This window comes from Tachysurus fulvidraco, chromosome 20 (assembly GCF_022655615.1).
Source record: "Tachysurus fulvidraco isolate hzauxx_2018 chromosome 20, HZAU_PFXX_2.0, whole genome shotgun sequence".
NCBI classification, from domain to species: Eukaryota; Metazoa; Chordata; class Actinopteri; order Siluriformes; family Bagridae; genus Tachysurus; species Tachysurus fulvidraco.
Genome location: NC_062537.1, coordinates 18,608,503 through 18,631,400, shown reverse-complemented (window position 1 = coordinate 18,631,400; position 22,898 = coordinate 18,608,503). Strand labels below are relative to the sequence as shown.

General features: G+C 36.9%; 3 protein-coding genes across 9 annotated transcripts in view; all 3 read right to left on the bottom strand.

The window, feature by feature from the left end:
• depdc5 (DEP domain containing 5, GATOR1 subcomplex subunit) overlaps positions 1–3,733 on the bottom strand; it is a 42,002-nt gene extending 38,269 nt beyond the window's left edge. For 4 of the 5 annotated variants that reach the window (XM_047804476.1, XM_047804479.1, XM_047804478.1 and 1 more), the window contains exons 1-4: positions 3,576–3,732; positions 1,636–1,766; positions 1,162–1,249; positions 869–915 (exon numbers count right to left, since the gene is read on the bottom strand). In XM_047804476.1, the coding sequence (XP_047660432.1) occupies positions 869–915; positions 1,162–1,249; positions 1,636–1,720 (220 nt within the window). In that variant the 5' untranslated portion in view covers positions 1,721–1,766; positions 3,576–3,732. Of the gene's footprint in view, positions 1–868; positions 916–1,161; positions 1,250–1,635; positions 1,767–3,575 lie in introns of all 5 variants that reach the window. The other variant, XM_047804480.1, reaches the window with a different exon arrangement.
• Positions 3,734–4,416: 683 nt separating this feature from the next.
• Positions 4,417–12,659, bottom strand: rab36 (RAB36, member RAS oncogene family). 2 transcript variants are annotated; one of them, XM_047804472.1, is made up of 12 exons: positions 12,332–12,659; positions 10,504–10,596; positions 9,407–9,498; positions 9,087–9,152; positions 8,838–8,939; positions 7,893–8,150; positions 7,643–7,707; positions 7,482–7,533; positions 6,101–6,182; positions 5,604–5,694; positions 5,351–5,467; positions 4,417–4,878 (listed from the first exon to the last, which is right to left on the bottom strand). In XM_047804472.1, the coding sequence occupies exons 2-12, from the start codon at positions 10,555–10,557 to the stop codon at positions 4,820–4,822; spliced, it is 1,038 nt and encodes a 345-aa protein (XP_047660428.1). In that variant the 5' UTR covers positions 10,558–10,596; positions 12,332–12,659; the 3' UTR covers positions 4,417–4,819. The 2 variants fall into 2 exon arrangements, with proteins under 2 accessions (XP_047660428.1, XP_047660429.1); XM_047804473.1 differs by lacking the exon at positions 7,893–8,150 and having other exon boundaries at positions 12,332–12,637.
• A 7,682-nt stretch (positions 12,660–20,341) lies between these two features.
• Positions 20,342–22,898, bottom strand: part of gnaz (guanine nucleotide binding protein (G protein), alpha z polypeptide) — a 59,891-nt gene continuing 57,334 nt past the window's right edge. For both annotated transcript variants that reach the window (XM_027175399.2, XM_027175400.2), the window contains exon 3: positions 20,342–22,401. In XM_027175399.2, coding sequence (XP_027031200.1) covers positions 22,057–22,401 — 345 coding nt within the window. In that variant the 3' untranslated portion in view covers positions 20,342–22,056. The remainder of the gene's footprint in view (positions 22,402–22,898) is intronic.

Genomic DNA, 22,898 nt, shown 5'->3' with positions numbered 1-22,898 from the left:
ATTTTTATGAGGAGTCTCCAGTGTCCGTGCTCTGTGGACATTTATGGTATTTGTGTTTATGTATAGCTGCACACATGTATAGCTGAGGTGTTTCTGGGTGTTTCTGACTATCTGAGATGTCTGAACATTTAAGTGTATGTTTAATGGAGTTTCTGGGTACTAGAGGTATTTAAGGTGTTCCCAGATGTTTGGTGGTGTTTCTGGGTATTTAAGGTGTTTCCAGGTGTTTGGTGGTGTTTCCAGATGTTTGGTGGTGTTTCTGGGTATTTAAGGTGTTTCTAAATGTTTGGTGGTGTTTCTGGGTATTTAAGGTGTTTCCAGATGTTTGGTGGTGTTTCTGGGTATTTAAGGTATTTCCAGATGTTTGGTGGTGTTTCTGGGTATTTAAGGTGTTTCCAGATGTTTGGTGGTGTTTCTGGGTATTTAAATTGTTTCCAAGATGTTTGGTGGTGTTTCTGGGTATTTAAGGTGTTTCCAGATGTTTGGTGGTGTTTCTGGGTATTCAAGGTGTTTCCAGATGTTTGGTGGTGTTTCTGAGTAGTCGAAGGTGTTTCCAGATGTTTGGTGGTGTTTCTGGGTATTTAAGGTGTTTCTAAATGTTTGGTGGTGTTTCTGGGTATTTAAGGTGTTTCCAGATGTTTGGTGGTGTTTCTGGGTATTTAAGGTGTTTCTGAATGTTTGGTGGTGTTTCTGGGTATTTGAGGTGTTTCCAGATGTTTGGTGGTGTTTCTGGGTATTCGAGGTGTTTCCAGTTGTTTGGTGGTGTTTCTGAGTAGTCGAGGTGTTTTTATGTATTTAGGAGTGTTTCTCAACATCCCAGACTCCATATAAAGTTGTTCTTTTCAGTGAAATTATTACGGTTTCGTACCTTTCTGTAGGTCTTCTTTCAGGCTTTTCACCTGGAGCAGGAGCGGGCTAGAGAGAGATCACAGCACAGACATCAGATGATTCACTACAAACTGTAGTGTACAGACTGGTGACTATGGGGTGAGTTTCCTTCTAGGAGAATTTTAGACAAATGGACTTTGAGTAGATCCTAATAAAGGATTTTAACATTCAGCCACTGATGCATGAAATAAACTCACAAGCTGCAGCAAATCACATCTAACATCCTCAGAAACACAGACATGATGGGATGAAGAACATGAGACTGAAACTCACCTGTATTCATCATTGGGGTGTGCGATCTCGACAATGTCCCCCAGTTTAACCTGAGGAAACACTTTTGGGTTCATCATCAGCTCATCATCTGGAAGAAGAAAGAGGTGTAATAATAATAATAATAATAATAATAATAATCACACTGAACTTCCTGGTCAAACAGGAGCTTTAAAAAAACTAGGAATTTGGGAAAGTGAACACCAAAAAAGTGACATCTTTAATCCCTGTTGTCATGGTTACAGCAGCATAACGTCTGGAGAAGTTTAAATAGGTGATGACTCTCTAATAAGGCTGAACTACACACACAGATTTATTCACATCTAAATGATGATGTTTCAACATTTCCATGGCTTTCATGTTAGTGAAAAGTGGGTGGGGCTAAACTAAACCTCACTCTGACCAATCACAGGGCAGAAGAGCATAAAGGTTTCTCGTGAGCGTGAGTGATGTACACAGTGTCGCGTGGGAACTCACCGCTTCCTCCAAAGCCCTTCTTATGGACGACCAGCTTATAGGTTTTGGTTTTGGTGGTGACCGTCATTTTATCTCCAGAACTCATGAACTCCGACACAACAGAAGGAACATCAACCACAGCTCAGCTCCGGCTGTAGGTCCAAGTTGGCCACAAGAAAATAGTTATTATTTTTATCCAAAATGTGATGAAAAAAGGAGAAAACGGGGAAAAAAGGAGGTGGAGGAGGAGGAGGAAGAAGAGAAGATGACCATACTATAATGCATTCATATTACTAAACATTTCCTGTGTTAAGTCAAGTACGGAACCACTTTTACTTTCCTAACGCTCCATTTGTTGTCTTTGTGACATTTTGTTACAACTGTGGAGGATCATTGTCCCGCTAGAAGATGTGACTGAAGCCATGCTTGAAATTTCTGGCTGATCTGTTCGGGTTTTGCTTCAGCATTTCTACACAATCTTCCTTCCTCATGGTGACATCTATTTTCTAAAGTGCACTAGTGGCATTTTCCATCAAAAATCCCCAAACACATGAATATGTCCTTCTCTCCTGAACGATTCTTGTACAGATGCTCACGGTAGATTCGGCTGGAAATTGTAAAGCGAGTGAACAAATAGAAGGCAAAAAATATATATATAATATATATAGTGAGAAAAAGTTGACCACTCTGAAGCATTTATATGCCTTTACTTGGATTTCTCAGATCTTTCAGAGATATTTCTTCAGTGACAGACTGTTACATCCTAAGTGTCTGAAGCAGCGATACAGACGGTCCTTTCTCCCTGCTGCTATTAGACTTTACAATCAAAGCTCCCAGTGAACCAGTCACCATAATTACACACTGTTATTACTGTTTAACTGCAATAATAAACAATAACAAAGCATTTTAAACATGTGCGATAACAGAAATTAAAAAAAATGTGCAATATTACCTGTGAGCATTATGCCTTCAGTGTAACCACTACTCTTTTTATACATTTTTGTATATACTGTATATTATGTCTAAAGGAATATCTTATCTTATCTTCAACCCAGTAAAATTCTGATACCTTAAGTGAACTTAAGTGAAGTGACATACGGCTAAGTACGGTGACCCATACTCAGAATCCGTTCTCTGCATTTAGCCCACCAAAGTGCACACACACAGCAATGAACACACACACACACACACACACACACACACACACACACACACACACACACACACACACCATGAACACACACCCGGAGCAATGGGCAGCCATTTATGCTGCGGTGCCCGGGGAGCAGTTGGGGGGTTCGGTGCCTTGCTCACAGGCACCTCAGTCGTGGCCGGCCCGAGACTCGAACCCACAACCTTAGGGTTAGGAGAAAGACTCTCTAACCAATAGGCCACGACTTCCCCATTTATTTATTTTTATTTATTTTTAAAGAAAAACAAAACTACAGTCTGAAATAAATCAGTTTCTAGTTAGGGTTTAAAATGACCTCTAATGAGAACAAGGCAGATTCTCAGAGTTGTTAAAATGCGCATAAATAGTTTAAAGATATGCAAAGATTTTCACTTAATGGTAGGGTTAGGATTGCTATTTACAAAAAAAAGTAGCATGTATTAATTTATTGCAATATGTATTCGTAAATAATGTGTGTTACATTTAATAACTTTTTAAATGTTAAATCTATCAGGAGTAGATTATGAAGTTCAGAGCCTCATGCTGTACAAAACAAGTAAACAAAGCTGCATAGAAATAGCAGAATTAAGGCTGAATTACAAATAGCGCAGTGTTGATTGTTTATTGCACTAAATAGTGTACACAAGCCCACTATGACTCGCCCTAACTAGTGCACTTGTAACTAAAGTATTACGCTGTTTGGACTTCGGCCAAATACAGCGGCTACATTTAGCTCTGAAAATCGACTAGTCAGTCAGTCAGTCGTTTTAAAACACCACAGGAAACTCACCACACGTTTTGTCCATAAGACACGTATTATTTATACCATTAGTTTAACCATTTTACACGGTTTTAAAGATCTTCTGTCCACTTGCTACTTCCTATAATAACAAACAGTGGTCTTCCTCTCGGTGGCAGAAGTTCCCGAGTGTAAAAGTGTTGCAGCGCCTCTAGCGGTCAGGAGCAGAACAGCAACTTCAACAGTGTTGAATCGTATTCATTAGGATTAATTTATTTAGTCAGGATTTATTTAAAAAATTCAGAATTGTCTCACAAAAACAACTTTAAATACTTTTCTAAACGTTAAACACTATAACTATTTAATGAATAGTTTTTTACTATTTGTAGTCAAGACCATAGATTTGAAATACGATTCATAGTTTGAAATAAGAACAAAAAAATAAAAAATAACTAAAATCACACACACACACACATATATATAAATATATATATATATAAATATATATATATATATATATATATATATATATATATACATTTAATTTGAATTATCTGACAAAAATAACTGAAAAAAAACATAATTCATAATTATTTATTATAATTCAGCTATATATATATATATATATATATATATATATATATATATATAAATATATTTATATATATAGTAATATTTGGATATAAATGCAACAATCTATATGTTAAATTATTACGGAGGACAAATGTTTATTATATTTTACTTCATTATTATTTTACCTAGTAGGCTACATGAGTGAGCGTTTACTGTAGAAATTGTATTGTATTAGGATTTTCTAAGTGTATTTTTGTAATTATTTAATACTCACTGTAACTGACAAAGGTTCAAAATAAAAGAAAACACACACACACCATAAGAGAAACCGTGCTTCATTTAATGTTGTAAAAAAAAAAAAAAAAAAAAGGTATAGGTACAATTCTAAAAAAAATAATAATAATAATGCAAATGTATGTTAATAACATTTTAAAATTCAAACAGCTGCTCAGCTCCAGTGTTTGATCACAATTAAATACTGTATTAAAACTTCTGTGAAAGAGGCAGTCAGGTTTTTATTCCTCTGCTCCAAACTTGTCTGATAAAACCGAATATGAATTTATTTCTGCAATGGCAGTGGTTAATGTTAATACTGAGAAAATAAACACCACGATGAAGCTGGAGCTGTAAAAGTCCCGGGTTTGACTTCCTGCTACTCAGAGCAGGTTCTGGGTGTTTCTGTGAGTTTCAAGTGTGATGTAGTGCAGAACATCTCCAGGGGATCAGCAGCAGCTCTTTCTCTCTGCCTTCACCTCAGCAGCTACTGGGCTTTTATCCACTTCTGCAAAAATAAACACCAATATAAAAACACCATTCTTCCTCTTCTTCTTCTTCTTCTTATTATTATTATTCATGTAAAAAAAAATCAATGAAAACAAAAACAACTGCAAAAACAAAACTAAACTAAACACAACATAAACAGCAAAAAAATGAACAAAACAAAAACAAAAAAACACAAAAAATAAATAAAAAATACTTAAACAAATAAAACAACAAAAAAACAAACCTAAAACTAACCTAACAAAAAAATAAAACAAACATTCATTCATTTGGTCATTCTTTTATTTCCCTTCTGTGTTACCTGATGGTGCTTGCAGTGATAGTAGGTTGGGAAGGTCAGGATTGTGTGAGATACCACACACACACACACACACACACACACACACACACACACACACACACACACACACACACACACACACACAAACACACACAGACACTCTATAACATGAAGGAAGATAGCAGACACTCACTGATAAGGTCTCCATCTCCGATCCTTGCCATGCTGTAACCGAGCTCCGTGTCCTTCAGGACAAAGTCTTCAAATGACAGAGCAGTTACACGGAAGAAGAACTGCTGCACACTTTCTCCTGTTATTACACACACACACACACACACACACACACACGATTCTCACAGCTCAGAACGAACTTCAGACTCTAATGAAGAATAAGAAGCAGTATTTTCTGTAGTGACTCTCGACAGTACCAGGAGTGAGGATGTTACCTGTTTTAGATGAGACGGACCAGAATTCTGCGTTCATCTCTGCCGCCATCTTTACTGCATCTCTCTCCGTCCTCTGGCATTCCTCTGGAGACTAATTAACACACACAAATGTAAAACTGCATGCGAGTGATGGCTGAAAATATCTAATGTACAGCTACACATCTATAGTTATCTAAAGTTCTGGATTCTGATCGGTCAGAAGTTGTCGGTTCATGGTGTGACACCAAATCTCAGGTTTATATTAATAATTATTTGCTTGCTTTAACACTGTATTGTTGCCATAGTAATGGCTCATTTACAAGGATGTGAACATTTGATGCTCTATGTTTAATAAATCTTTGTAACTGTTGATAAGCAGTTAAGGGGGGGTCACAAGGGAGCGACTGTTTCTAGCTGCTGTAACGTAAGCGATAAATGGAACAGTTTTGTGATGTTTTGTTTTAAATAATATAAAAATCGTGTGTGTGTGTGTGTCAGTGTGAGTAGGACTGACTCACCAGCAGATCTCTTTTAGTTCCGACCAAGAAAATAAAACAGGAGTTTGGTTCGTTTTCGTTCAGAGCCTCTGTCAGCCACTGTCTAAGAGACAATTGTGCACTTTAGAACAACAGGCACGTACTTACACATAACATCATACTGTACAAATATGTTTCTAACCACAGATGATGCTCCCTGATATTGTTCTACAACTGGAACCAAACCTCTGCCCATTGGATTCACTCCCTTCCACTATGCTCCAGACCATCTCGCAAGACATTCTGCCCTTCATCACCACGATCATCAATGGATCCCTAACATCTGGTCATGTACCAACTACCTTTAAGAGAGCAAGGGTTATTCCCATTCTGAAGAAACCTGCATCCATCAGACATCAGTAACTACAGACCGGTTTCACTACTCTCTCTTTTTATTTTTTAATTCTTAAACACATCGTTTATAATCAACTGTCTGTTTATCTCTCAGAGAACAACCTCCAAGATCCCAACCAGTCTGGCTTTAACGCAGCACATTTGACAGAGACAGCCCTTTTGGATGTCTCTGAGAAACTACATGCTGATAGATCAGCCAAGCTGTCATCAGCCAAGCTGATCACCCACTCATGTGTTCCTCCCCTGGCTTCCGGTAGCTGCATGCAACAGATTCTAAACAGATCAGATGCTCTACTGGTCATACAATTTCTTAGGGTAAGAAGTAAGTATACAACAAGACTCTTTTTTGTTCTAGCCCCGAGGTGGTGGAACATGTACAGAACCTCTACAATTGACAGAAAGCATATACAATTGGCAGAAAACATCTACTACTGAGAGAGAGCATCTACAACTGGAGAAAAAGCTCTACAAAGGCTACAGAACCTCTACAACTGGAGAAAAAGCTCTACAACGGCTACAGAACCTCTACAACCGGAGGAAAACCTCTACAACTGGTACAGAAAAACTACAACTGCTACAGAACCTCTACGACTGGCACAGAACCTCTACGACTGGTACAGAACCTCTACGACTGGTACAAAACCTCTGTAACTGGTACCGAACCCCTACAAATGAAAAAAAAAACAGCTAGTACAGAACCTATTAAACTGATACACAACCTCAGTGACTGGCATAAACCCCTATAAGTAGGACATACACTTGTACAAAACCATTCACACTGGTACATAACCTGTTAAACTGGTACAGAACCTCTACATATGGCACAAAACATCTTCAAGTACTGTTTAAACACCTTGAAGTTGTCACTTGTACTACAAGACACTGTAGTTTCACTGCTAGATATTCAGATACTGTATCTATCATGACAGTGCACCATAGTATTATATCCCATAGTGTCACATAGTGATTTCAGGCTATTTATAAAACCACGTTAAAATCTAAGACTTACTTGGTGTTTTCCAGTGTTTTAATGTCGGTCATGTCAAATACGGTGACGATCACTGTGAAAGAAAACACACCAAATGATGTTTACTATGTTGAGATGTAGACGGTGTGAGGTTTCTGTGGCATGTTGAGCAAAGATGGGTAAATATGAAACGAGGCTCATACCCTGAGCTCCTCTGTAATACGCTGCGGCAATGCATTTAAACTTCTCCTGACCTGCAGTGTCCCAGCTACGTGATAAAGAAAACATTTACACAGAGTCAGAAAAGATCAAAAAGTCTGCGAGTCTGCTGTTTAACGAGTAAGATTTAAAGGAAAACCACATTGTGAATTTACCAACACAATTCAAACAGTTTTTTGTGTTTTTCATGTTAAATGTTAGGTGGCTTAGTGGTTAGCACGTTCGCCCACACACCTCCAGGGTTGGGGGTTCGATTCCCGCCTCCGCCTTGTGTGTGTGGAGTTTGCATGTTCTCCCCGTGCCTCAGGGGTTTCCTCCGGGTACTCCGGTTTCCTCCCCCGGTCCAAAGACATGCATAGTAGGTTGATTGGCATCTCTGGAAAATTGTCCGTAGTGTGTGAGTGTGAGTGAATGAGAGTGTGTGTGTGCCCTGCGATGGGTTGGCACTCCGTCCAGGGTGTATCCTGCCTCGATGCCCGATGACGCCTGAGCCTGAGTTTGCATGTTCTCCCGTGACCCGAGAAGTTCAGATAAGCGGTAGAAAATGAATGAATGAATGTTAAATGTTTTTAAAAAGCTTAAACTTTGCCAAATATGTTTTATTATCAAAATTTAAAACAGATGCAAATTTATTTACAAAAAATAAAAAAAATCACCACTTTTAACCTTAATAAGAAATCTAGTTATATGCAGATTAGACGTGTCCCACACACGACACTTTATTGCACATTTCACACTTGCACATTTGTGCTATGTGTACTTCAACTGCACATTTCATACTTGCACATCTGTACATACAAATTGTCTTGTATTGTATATGTCATTCTGTTACACTGTGGAGCTTCTGTCACTAAAACAAATTCCTCGCATGTGAAAACACTCCGGGCAATAAAGCTCTTTCTGATTCTGATTCTGATTCCCCAAGAATCTGAGGGCCCTTAACCCTCAATGTTCTAGGGGTGCTTTGTCATGGTAGAGGTGCTGTGACATATGTAACAATATAAAGCCTTCTATTCTATTATTCTTCTTATTATTATTATAAGAATGATTTGTTGTGCCAATCTTAAGAGCAACACTTTAGTCAGCAGACTATATCCAGTCCCACACGTATAAAGGAACCGTAAATCTTCTTAAATACAGTGGATGTATGTTAAGCTGTGATGAAGAAGCAGCACTCACATCTGAAGAGAAAACGGAAGCCCACAGATTTCAAATCTCTCGATTTCAAAGTCGACCCCGATGGTGGCCTTGTAGTCGCGGTCGAAAGCATCTTTACAGAACCTAAAGCACAAGACCGTCTGCGTTTATACTCCAGAAAACACACTGCAGGATGACAAATACACTTCACACACTGCAGTTGATTCCTTATAGTCCACATTTCACATTATTACACGTTTCATTTTACTGCCAGTGTTCAGATTCACGTACCTGTTAATTAAGCAGGTCTTTCCTACGTTCAGGTCTCCAACAATGACGGCTTTCGACATCTTCAACCTGTCCAGACGGAAAATATAACAGTTTTTTCAAAGCACAGATGCCCTTTCAATTATTGTTATTCATATTCATATTCAAGAATTTATAAGCAGTCTGGGATCATTGATTTGTGGATTCAGGTCCAGTCTGGAGTACTACAACACTGCTAATACACCACGCAAGGTAGTTTGAAATGATGCGCATGTCCGCTGGAGCACTCGCTCAAAATAAACATGATTGCATAAATCAACACGGAGGAAAGTGGCAGCTCTCACCCCTGCTGCCTGGTGGCTCTGTCTTTAAAAGCCTGTTTAGCTTTAGCGCTCCAGTCTTCCTTCATCTGTAGACAGGCTTGTGGGTTATAATACTGCAATACACATGTGCGCGCGCGCACACACACACACACACACACACACACATTCAACCCAAAGATAAACAGTTTGATGTATATACACTAACTTTAGCATGCTTGAGTGCAACATTGGGCCTCATTTATCAAGCTGGGTACATAGAAATGTATTTTCTTTAAAACCTAGAAATCTATACTTCTGTTTAGGAAAATCCCGTTAACTCGGAAAAAAAGTTTCCCATTAAAACGTGGCTTATCATATAACTGTCCATGTGCTGATGGGAATTTAGATACAAACTCGGCGTAAGACTTACTTACACACGAGTTTATTGACGTTTGTTTATTGTAAAACTCATTTGTCTGCTAATAATAACTTAAAAGCAAACAGTCCAATATCATTTAAGACTAGCCATTCCATTAGGATAAAAGTAATAGCACCCTGCATTACTTTACAATTCCATTAGTCCATCTTTAGGTGGGAATGGAGTAGAGAGAAAAAAATAATTCAGAAGCAAATTCACCCACTGAACTGTAAGAGAATACATCTTACCTAATGCACCTCCACCTATTTTCTGTAGTCTAAAATTTAAAGATGCTAATCAGCCTACAGTGCATGTACATTATTTGGACAGAGGGAGGAAACTAGAGAACCCAGAGGAACCCCCTGAAGCACAGAGAGAACTTCACACACACAGGGTAGAGACAGGAATCAAACCTCTAACCCTGGAGGTGTAAGGCTAAGGTGTATGTTATATTTCTCATTGTTTACAACTGAGCAAATGAAGGTTAAAGGCCTTGTTCAGGGTCCTAGCAGTGGTAGATTGGTGGACTGGGGATTTGAACTCACCACCATCCGATTGGTAAACCAACACCTTAACCACTAGGCTACCACATCAGTTTTCACAAATGCTGTGACTGTATGAAGAAATACTAAAATTATATATTACTTCCAGTCAGACTGATTATAAATGAAAGTGTGTTTTTAAAAGCATGGAAGATTGAGTTCTAACTCAGACTCTGTACCTTTGGAAATGTGGAGATAATCCTGTTTTTGCTGACAGGAGGAGTGAACTGCATTCTGCCGCCACACAGAGGCCCGAGTGACGAATCTCTCGTCTGCAGAGAAAACGCAGGACAGGTTTCTTACAGACATAGTGGACCAACAATCACGCATCATCATGCTGATTACACACCGAAACACAGTTCAGCATAAAGGCCTGGTGTGGGTTAAGATAATGATATCGCCATACTGGAAATGTTCATTCAGCACAGCAGAGTGTTTCTTTGCCTTCTCAGCTGTTTGCTAGGAGACGAAAAACGCCTCTGGCAGCTGGAAAACTATTTGGCTCCTAAATGAAGTCTAAGTTGTAAACTGAGTGACAACAAAACGATGAATTTCTCCTTTTTTAAATGAATATTTCTTTTAAACAATATATTACAGTAATGCAGATTTTTTTTAAATCTGTAATGCAGAATTTTTTTTTTTACCTGTGTGCAATATGTCTGTTAGCGTAACTACTGCTTATGGTCTCTTTTTTCTTCTCTGTATTTATACGTGGTGTTGTGTATACTGTATATACATATACGTATACTGTATATACATATACATATACTGTATATACATATATTATATTATGTCTCTATTCTTTTATATATTTGCATTTCTTTCTCTTTGCTGCTGTAACAGAGAAATTTCATTCATTGTGGGATGAATAAAGGTATAACTTATCTTATCTTATTGCTCCCCTTATAAAAGATGTTAATATACATGTTTTATTATTATTTTATTATTATGCATGTTCATTAAATCCTAATTAACTGGGAAATGAATAGATTAAAACCAAATCAGATTAGCTATCTTATAGCTATCTTATAAAGTAAAAAATAAAATAAAATAAATCGTATATAGATATAATGTAAACCTTTTACTGTAATCAGATTTGGTTTTAATCTGCTCTTTGTGGTATTTGTTAGATGTCCTCAAATCCACAGGCTTTTCATAGCAGGGGTTCTCAATCTTTTACATCCAGAGACAATAATGTAGTTATTCTGATATTAAACACAACTGTGTGCAAAAAAAAAAAATACATTTTAATTTATTAAATAATATATATGTTTAAGATCATTTATTCATTATAGATAGTATCGAAAATGTATTAGATAATATAACAAATAATATTTATTTATGTATTATTTATATAAGAATAAATATTATATAAATTATGTATTTATTATCATATAAGAATAAATATTATATAAATTATTTATTTATTATTTATATGATAATAAATATTATATACATTATTTATTTATTTATTATTTATACAATGATAAATGGTATATAAATTATGTATTTATAATTCATATAATAATAAATGTTATATAAATAATAAAGAAATTAATATTATTTGTTATATGATCTAATAAATTTTATTAAACACACACACACACACACACACACACACATATATATATATATATATATAATTTAATTAATAAAACATTATTTTTTATGCACACAGTTGTGTTTAATATCAGAATAACTGCATTATTGTCTCTGGATGTAAAAGTTTGTGAACCCCTGCTATGAACCCCTGCTATTTGTTTTTGTGAAAGAAAGAAAAACAAATACCACAAAGAGCAGATTAAAGATCATATTTATTTACATAATTTATTTACATACAAAATAATGTTAGCATGCTAGTTTCCCTTTTTAGCAAGTTAAAAAAAAAAGCCCTAAGATTAATTAGCAGCGTCATTATACGGCCAATTTTTCACGTTTTTGCGCAGTAAATCGTCTTCGCTTTAACATTTCACATATTTAAAAAGCTAGACACCGATTTCTACTCACCAATCCTGACGTTTGTTGCTTTTTTATTCGGTTAATATTTAGTCAGAAACGCAATCTCTGTGCACGCGCGTCCTCTGCATCAGTCAACCCAAAGCTCCATGGTAACGGTGCTGCCTGAGAAGTCACGTGATTCATCTTCCCCGTAACAGCCATAGGTAAGAGAAGTCACGTGGCTGAAATGGAACTCTCGCGATAATACATACCTGTAAAGAATTTTCAGGGAAAGTGATCAAATAATCTTCTATTTTATGGTAACTGTAGTGGGTTAAATGAGTATTTATGGCTATTCTTTATATATTATTAAAGAAGCGTGACTGAACGAATTAACAACCAAGCTTTTAAAGCTCGACGGTTGTGAAATATCGCCAGAATTTGCAATGAACTGGTAGTTGCCATGACAATGACTTTACCTGTCAGCACGTGCTCGTCCATTTACAATTCTTCTCCAAAAAAACAAGCTGCTTAACTTCACTGATAGTTAAGTTTTTACTGCTAATATGGAATAAAAGAATAAATAAATAAATATCAAAAAAGTCAAGTTTTACAAGCAAATATTGTCTAGTGACTTGTTATTCTCAAACATACAAAGCACGTGCACACACACACACACACACACACACAAAATAAAAGAAAAATGCATAACAATTCAAATTTATACCTTTTAAATTCAGATTTCAATTATATCGATACATTCAGTCGCATTTATTTGTCTATTTGTATGTTTGGATCGATTTCTTTTACATTGATCTATATTTGTTCTTTTTTTTATTCCTTAACCCATGTATGTTTTATAACGTACAAGTTTCTTGGAGAAAAGAAAGAGAAAGTGGAAAGACATTTCAGTGCATGCTGTTGTGGTGTTGGAAGGACTTAAGGACTACATCTTTAAGTACACCAATTACTTGTGTTTTCTTTTGGCTGAATGTTTGTTTCTTTATTCTCACTTATTCTGGCTGTCTAAAATAAACCACCCAAGTTAACTCATGCTGTTTCTCTATGACTAGGTCTCACCTTAGTAAGTACACTGTAATAAATCAAGACACTTTTAACTTTGTCTAGGTAGGATCAGGTATAAAGTCAGGTTCGAGACTATTTCTGTGTTTAAAGCTAGTGCTGAATATGATATTATTTTTGAATTATTGCATCCTATGAATGGGGTTTGCACAAAAGGTTTTTTTGGGTTTTCTTCTTGCATGTAACAAGTCTATCGCTGACTTTAGTATCGGTCACTTCATTATTGTTCACTGTAGTACTGTAGATCTTACTACTGCTGAGTTTATTACTATTTAGTAATTAATTAATAATGAATTAGTAATAACTTTGTATTCTTTAGAGTAGTATTGTATACCTTATTACTGTAGATTTTAGTATTGATGACTGTAGTATTGTTCACTGTAGTACTGTATATCCATATACCCCAAATATCCACAAACACCCCAAATATCCACTTATATACACATCAAACATCTACAAACACCCCATATATCAATTCATAAATACCCCAAACACCCCAAATATCCACCAATAAATACCTTAAGCATCCAAAAAACACCCCAAATATCTACTCATGTATCAAACACCCACAAACATCACAAATATCCACTCATGAATACTACAAGCACCCCACATATCAGTTCATAAATACCCCAAACACCCAAAATATCCACTCGTAAATACCCCAAATATCCACAAACACCCCAAATATCCACTTATAAATACCACAAACAGTCAAAATATTCACTCATAAACTTCTCAAACACAAAAATATTCACTTATAAATAGGTCAAACACCCCAAACATCTACTCATAAACACCTCCAAATACTCTCCAAATATCAACTCATAAATATGTCAAACACTCCAAACATCTATGAGCACTACAAACACCACTCACATTTACCCCAAATATACTTTCATATCTACGTAAAACAACCCAAATATACACTCATAAATACTCACAAACATCCACAAATACATCAAACACTCCCCAAAAAACATAGGCCTATAATTACAGTTTATGTGGCTGATGAACTTAATGAACTCAGTCATGCCATCATCTGACATAGAAACCATAAAAATGTTCACTAGGTGGCAGCAGAAGGTACGTTTTGATAGCGCGCACCGTTGTCTACATACTGGACTGCACACTTGCATAAAATACAACATTATCCATGATTACTATGTAATGGCATGGAATCAAAGCCTACTTTTTAATATATCATCAAACTGCCATAAGACGCAGTCCCTAAAATGACAATAGAAGGTTATTGTGATTCTCTCTCTCTCTCTCTCTCTCTCTCTCTCTCTCTCTCTCTCTCTCTCTCTCTCTCTCTCTCTCTCTCTCTCTCTCTCTCTCTCACACACACACACACACACACACACACACACACACACACACACACACACACACACACACACACACACAATTAGTATTTTATTACACTGAGAAACAGGTTTCCCATGGAGCTGCTGCTGCCTAATTTCAAAAACCATCTGTCAGTTTGAAGTGCACATAAGGTGTCAGAGAGCACACTCATTTTTATATAGCACCTGAATCCTTGGAAGCCTGTCAGAGAGAGAGAGATAGGGAGAGAGAGAGAGAGAGAGAGAGAGAGAGAGAGAGAGAGAGAGAGAGAGAGAGAGAGAGAGAGAGAGAGAGAGAGAGAGAGAGAGAGAGAGAGAGAGAGGCCATGCCAGGGTTTTGGACTGCACCTAAGCCAACAACCACTCTTCTAATGAGCACTCAAAGCAAATGTGCATAAAATAACCACAACGAATGGGCGTGATTGCATTTTCTTTCAGATCAATAATGACACACTTATTCTCCCCCACTGACCCCAGTGCATTTCCCTTGCATTGCAGGAGTCTGTGGTCTGCTGAATGATTAGAATCCTACTCTGACTAGATGTTTCACATAGACAGATTCACCCGGGTGCTGATTGATTGTTAAACCCTATTTGTGTGCCAGGCACTCATATGCACTTGAGGAAAGTTTACTGTAGTATAGCAGACTGTATTGTTCACTGTAGTATTGTTCACTGTAGTACTGTAGACTTTAGTATTGTTCACTGTAGTATTGTTCACTGTAGTACTGTAGACTTTAGTATTGTTTGCTGTAGTATTGTTCACTGTAGTACTGTAGACTTTAGTAATGTTCACTGTAATATTTGTACTGTAGTATTGTTGACTGCATCAAAACTTTTCTCTTTGCAATTCTGTTCATTTTTCACATCATTGCACAATCAACCTGCATTCACCTGACTCTCTTGTGCATTAAGCTTTGGTGTTAGATAATGTGTAGAGAATACATTAATTAACTGAGTTAATGCAATTATGTCAGGAGATGGTCCTCACATGGAAAGGAAAATCTGTCTGTGTGTGTATGTATGTGTGTGCGTGTGTGTGAGCGTGAGTGTGTGTGTGTGTGTGTGTGTGTGTGTGTGTTTGAGAGAGAGAGAGAGAGAGAGAGAGAGAGAGAGAGAGAGAGAGAGAGAGAGAGAGAGAGAGAGCATAATTTCCCCTTTGCCTGTTTTTGTTGTTTCTCCTTCATCGCTGCTTGTGACAATCACAAGGCCTCACACCAGCCATGAGTGGCTCATTCTTGCCTGGCATTTTAATTCATTCAGTTTTATTGTCACTGTAAACAGCCATCCTCTTTTCCCTCCACGAGATTTGGGCTGTATTTCATCACACAGCAGGTCATCTTTATGGCTGGAGAAATAACACAAGGTGGGCAGAAGCACATTTCCCACTGCACTGTTAAACTGACCAAGCTCCTTGAATATAAAAAACATTCACTACGACTCACAGCAGCTCGTGTGAGTATAATTATATTGGAGCAGATCTTAATGGCTTTTAGTACTTAGGTAATTTTACTCATTTTATGTAGCAGGAACATATTTTGTAGTAAATCAATGCTCTTATTGGGAACACATTAGACAGACAGCATCCTGCTCATGATAATCAGTTATTAATCCTTTGATGAAAACATTGATGTTACAACCATTTCTGCATTCATATCAACATCCAGTCATGTGATTCTATAAACTTTATATAAGACATGCAGAAATTATTATTATTATTATTATTATTATTATTATTATTATTATTATTATTATTATTATTATTTATTTATTTATTTATTTATTTATTTATTTATTTATGTATTTATTTATTTATTTATTTATTTATTACTATCATTATTATTATTATTATTATTATTATTATTATTATTAGTAGTAGTAGTAGTAGTAGTAGTAGTATAATAATAATAATAATAATAATAATAATAATAATATATTATTATTATTATTATTATTATTATTATTATTATTATTATTATTATTATTATTATTATTATTATTATTATTATTATAGACACATATTTTCTCTTTTAAAATTGAACACTACCCTACTGAAAAAAGGGCATTGCCAAGAAGACACCAGCAAAAAATGTAATTAAAATAGTGGATCTCTGGTATCTGAAAAACAACACATTTTTAATGCTGCAACATATTGAAAAGAGTAGAAATGGATTTGGTTTTGAATCAATTTTTTTAATCATTTTTTTAATTGGAAATGTAAACATACAACAAGATACCTGATTGTCTTTAGTGTTATTATTCTGTAATTATACTTAATATTTTATCTTTTTTATTTTAATATTTGGCTTATCATATTTCATATTATATACCCTATAAAGTGTTTATTTTACAAAAAAAGTGATTTTTTATTTTATTTTTTTAATGAAAAAAAATTATTTAATGATCTTCTACTTTTCATTAAAAAGAAATTCCATGTCACCTTCAACTTTGTCTTGCTCATTAGGGATGAATATACATTTTATTTAAAAAAAAAAATGTGTACATTTAAAAAAAAAATTCTCATTGTTGAAAGCTCTATACAAATAAAACTGAATTAAACAGGTAATTGGAAATTTAGCCTCAAATGAATTGTTTGACCAAGAGATGCAATATCTGCCCCAAAATCATGCAAAATGTGCCCCAAAATCCCAAATTTATATAAATCTATTATTTATGATGTCATTTTGCAGTCAATCAGCTGTCCTAAAGTGCGAAGCAGAGCTATACATACACTCATGTACGCATCCAGTACATTTACACCTTTAGACTGTAGACTTAAAAAAACAGGTCCAGTGAGGAAGTAACATCCAAGATGGCCGCCAGTTCTATGTACCTCATTTGTTCGATTTAGCAGTGTCAAAGTTCAAATCAATGCCAGTGTTTTGTCAGTGACCTTCATGGGTATTGACCTTAATCAGAGTAAATAAACTCTACAAGAAAGATTTGTTGTTGGATTTTGTGAAGTTCCTCAAGTCGTTGCCAAGAGGAACAAACTAAAGCAGAAAAAGCACATTGGCTACAAAAACAGTGTTAAATATTCTACATATTTTCTGAGCTTTAATGATGCACAACTTTTCACTCAAGCCATCCAATGTGAACACTCACACACACACACACCTACACACACACACACACACACACACACACACACACACACACACACACACACACACACACACACACACACACACACACACACATACAGCAAACATACACAACACGAGTACATGGTTTATGGCTAACGATCCATGCTATCCCTCAGTCTATCGTTTCTTTATGCTTTGTATATTTCTTAAGACGTTTGTCACTGACGCTGAAAGGCCAATGTTGTTTGAACGTAGTGAGAGGTGGACAGATATTTCTCTCATCCAGATCGACTCAGCAAGCAGTTTCGCAACACATTGCTTTTCTTTTTCAGTGCAAACAATGAGGCTTTCTGTAAACAGCGACGGGGGTCGGCCAAGGTTTGGACGCTAATTGGCATGGAATGTGTGACCGTCCCAAATGTCTCCTTGTCCTAATGAAGCATACCAGTTGTGGTATGTTGAAAGCGTACAGTACGCTGTTGTTTTCAACGCGTACAAACTCCCTGTAGACTTTCATCAATTTCAGAATAATCTAATTGCACACTTAATTAGTGCCCTGATTGTTTGCCGGTTCTGCCGGGGCTGCTGGATTTTCAAGGGTGTCCGAAGTGGACTGCACGCAGACACAGTGTGTATTTCTGTGCGTGTGTGTGTGTGTTATCGGAATACAGCAGAGGGGTGGAGGCTTCCCAGAATAATCTAAGACAGACTTACGCAAAAACCATGCACTTCCATTTAAACACAGAGGCTGCTCATCCAGATGGAATAACAGGCCTGGAATTTTCCAGCAAGAAGGAATTTTCATTTAAAATTCATTCGTCTGGGTGTGGAAATTTGCCTTGAAAGGAATAGGATGGCAAAGATTCTGCTTCATTTATTCATTCATTCATTTAGTCATCTTTAGTAAGTGATGTGGTATGATGCAGGAACACTCCCTGGATGCTACTCCAGTCCACTGCACACTAAAAGAAAAGAGCTTGTTGAATTGACTTAAATCGATGTTTAATTCGGTTCCACGTGATTGAATTGAGGATCATTAACACTATTCGTTTTCATCGTTTTTACATCCAGCATGATTTTAGCGTGGATTCTTTAAAACCCAGAGTAAAATCAAACACAGAGGTGAGAATCAAAGACAAAACACTGTTTATTTCATATCTAGAACTAATTTTAAAGTCTTACTAAAAAGGACACCATGTGAATGTTCAAGTTTAAATGAATTCATTCTTATTTTTCAACAAACATTGTGTTATAAAAAAACAAGGGGGACACGGTGGCTAAGCGGTCAGCACGTTTGCCTCACACCGCCAGGGTTGGGGGTTCGATTCCCGTCTCCGCCTTGTGTGTGTGGAGTTTGCATGTTCTCCCCGTGCCTCGGGGGTTTCCTCCGGGTACTCCAGTTTCCTCCCCCGGTCCAAAGAGATGCATGGTAGGTTGATTGGCATCTCTGGAAAATTGTCCGTAGTGAAAAAAAATGAAAATTGTGTTATTTCCTCACCCTCAATTTATTCCAAAACTGTACGAGTTTCTTTCACAAAAGATGATATTTTGAAAAATGACACAATTTTCATTTTTGGGTGAACTTTATACCTTTAAGAGCTACATTTAGCCTTAAATGTTATATGCATATGGGACCTGGAGCACAGGTTTTATCAGCTGTCAATTTCCAATGTACATTTAAGATTGAACAATAAACATTTGTTCAGTTTTATCACCAACACTCTTTCATTACAGAATATTATGAACTGAATGAACTGGTAGTTTACAAAGCTTTCCAAATACATTTGTACTCGGGCTGTGGGTGAAATGTCACCCGAAGCTGCCGTAGCTTTAGGCGCAGGCTTCCGAAAACACTCAGAGTTTAGTTTGGGTCTGCTTTCGTTTCATATCTTCTTTTACATTAGTTAGTTAATTTCTAATTTGCGCCACAAAACACCGCCCAGCAACTGATTTTCCTCCTTGACAGGTGACGTCAGATCAGGTCACAGTCCACGGAAGCCCCGATGGTCCAAAAACGTTAGTGATTCGCAATCGCAACCACAGTCTGTGTTCGCAACACAGACGGGGTGAATTTATGAATGAAAGTTCTGTCACAAAACGATATTGTTACGTATGCTCACGCTTTTTAAGTGGGTATATGGAAATCCTCGGCCTTTCCTAGTGGGTATACGGCGTGTACCTGCGTATCACGTAGACTACACCACTGGATATAACGTAGCAGTAGAATTCAAGCTTCAAACATTCAGAGGTCAAACCTAAGAAATGAAATGGTACAAATTTATGTTAAAAAGAAAAAGTAGCTAAACTTCAAGAACGTTCTCGGGTTTCTGTGGTTCGTGTCATTCATTTTTGCGGCTTTTCGTGTAATTCTGCACATTTGATTTTGTGTTTATTGTTTATGTTAATCATTTCAGCAAGATTTTCTCTCCCAGTATCCATCTGTGTTTCTCAGTCCATCGTAAGGCTCAGGGTCCAATCTCTTTAATTCGCGTGATTCTGTTAGCCGAACTCCTCGACCGCGGTATCCGAGTTCACCTCCCGAAAGAAAACGCAACACAGAAAGACATTTGCATAATCTTTTTATTATTTATTTATATATTTATTTATTGTTCTTTTATACTTTGTTTTAAATATTTGTCTGTTTGTATTCATTGGACATCGTGTAAAGTCAAGCCTGAAGCCCTTAGCACGGGATGGTCGCGCATCATCGTAGCCGAAGAGGAGAAGGACGAGGATGAAAGAAGGAAAGTTTGGTGTGGTCCTGTTTTTCTGCCGATCACGCAGTTAATTTTTTGTTTTCTCACAAACACCTCACATACTATTTACACACCATACTGAGAACAACGTCCACTCGAAATGACGGCAGAACAAAGAGGAAGGTTTCGTCTGCTTATATAAGACTCTCTTCTTGGGTTTTTTTTTGTTTGTTTTCGTTTTTCTTTTTTTTTTTTATTATTCTCATATACTTTTTAAAATCCTTTTTTGGTTTCTTTTTGTTTTGCTTTTTTTTTGTTTTGTTACAATCACCAGCATATCGTTGACTTATATTCACGTATGGGATCCGAGTGTGAACCGGACACAAGTTACCGTCTATGCTTATAGTCCTCTTTTCAATAAATACCTCTCGAAAAAAACAGCTGTACAAGTGTACACAGTGTTCTTTGATTTTGATATATATGTGTGTGTGGGTGGGTGTGTGGGTGTGGTGGGTGTGTTGGGAGTATATTTGTAAAATCATAAATATAAGTAAACAATTCAAACTAAAATTTATCAAAATTACAAAATAAAAAAATCATGCATATTTGAATATTTCGACATTAAAAACCCAAATGGATTTGGGTGGGTTTGCTATTTACTTACATTTACATTGGCACTATTTAGGTCTCTTTTGGATCTTTACGAAACACTTAATATTCAGACGTATCACTCCTCGAAAATCAGACATTTACTCTCAAGCTGGAAACAAAAGACTAAAAAAAAAAAGAAAACCAAAAGAAAACCAAAAGAGCATTTTCTCTGGGTGATCTGAATGTTAGCGTGTAAAAAGCTGCATTATTTCAACATTGTACATTGGCAGTTTTCACCTTTGGAAAGAAACAAAAGGAAAAGTTTTCTTTTTTTTCTCTTTGACTTCTGTTATCTTACTTGTGTAGGTTATGTATAATTAAAGATGATTGTTTTAAAAAAGTAAACTTTTAAAGATTTTTTTGTTTTAAAAACCTTATTCCGACGTACGCGTGTAAATCGGACGGGACAGGACAGGACAGAAGGAATCGGACGGTGAGTTTCGGACGGATGAGAAAGTCTCGCTCTATCTTAGAGGTTTGGTAAGTAATTGGTTACAGGAGTTGGTTGGGTGTCTGTCGTCTTAACGTACCGGTGTTTTCATGTCAAACCGGTACTTGACAACTAATTCCAACAAGTTTTTTGTGAGTAAACAAAAGCAAATGTGTGTGTGTGTGTGTGTGTGTGTGTGTGTGTGTGTGTGTGTGTGTGTGTGTGTGTGTGTGTGTGTGTGTGTGTGTGTGTGAATTCAGTGCAAACACATGTATACCGGGTTGCAAATTCATAACCATTAACTTATCATGAGTAAAAGCTTGATCAAGGTGGTGGCACCTGTCCTGTCCCTGTTCTCATCATGGTTCCATGGCACTATAACAATTAAGTGAGGGAAGCCAGATATCTATCTCTCTTTCTCTCTCTCTCTCTCTCTCTCTCTCTCTCTCTCTCTCTCTCTCTCTCTCTCTCTCTCCCGTCTCCCCTCCCATCCACTGGTCCTAGCACAGGCCGATGTACTTAAGATTATTCTGGATAATCACGTCCGTGACGGCATCGAACACGAACTGGATGTTGCTGGTGTCAGTGGCGCAGGTGAAGTGTGAGTAGATCTCCTTTGTCTCTTTGTTGCGGTTCAGGTCCTCAAACTGGCGCTGCACGTAGACGGCCGCTTCCTCGTAGGTGTTCTGGCCCTTGTAGTCGGCAAAGCAGACGGTCAATGGGATGCGCTTGATCTTCTCAGCCAGCAGGTCCTTCTTGTTGAGGAAGAGGATGAGAGAGGTGTTTGTGAACCAGTTGTTGTTGCAGATGGAGTCGAACAGACGCAAACTCTCTGCCATGCGACTCTGTAGGAAGTATACAGAAAAGAAGAAGCTAAGAACACACGGCGACAGAAACGGATCTGAGCAGATAGAAAAATCACTGAAGAACAAACTTCTACCCATGCGCTAATCTCTACCCATGATCATTTAGAGCTTATAATACTACTCTGCTAAATGAGAGTCTGCTGGGATGCAGTGCATGATTTTTACTTTTCACTTAATTATCAAGTTGGAGGTGAGGTGAGAAAGATCTGCAAAACAATGAAGAGATTTGGAATCTTTGAAAACATCAATGAAGACACCATAGTTGGACCCGATACCTCTTGAGACTAATGTACCATAGACTTGGTTATAGATCTGGGTCTCATTAGACACATTTTCCATGTGGGTCTCGATACTCAGAATCTGAAGCTTGTTAGTTAAAGTCTTGGTCCAATTTTCATTACTCAGAGTCTGACCAGATAGCAAACACACACACACACACACACACACACACACACACACACACACACACACACACA

Bases quoted from the DNA above. Each gene is read 5' to 3' on its own strand.
- rab36 (XM_047804472.1), bottom strand. From the start codon at position 10,557: ATGCAGTTCACTCCTCCTGTCAGCAAAAACAGGATTATCTCCACATTT. The intron at 8,151-8,837 runs GTGAGTGCTGCT...ATGCAAACTCAG, and splicing joins CTTCCGTTTTCTCTTCAGAT to GCTCAGGCGTCATCGGGCAT. The intron at 7,708-7,892 runs GTGTGTGGGCGA...TTTATCACGTAG, and splicing joins TCGAACCCCCAACCCTGGAG to CTGGGACACTGCAGGTCAGG.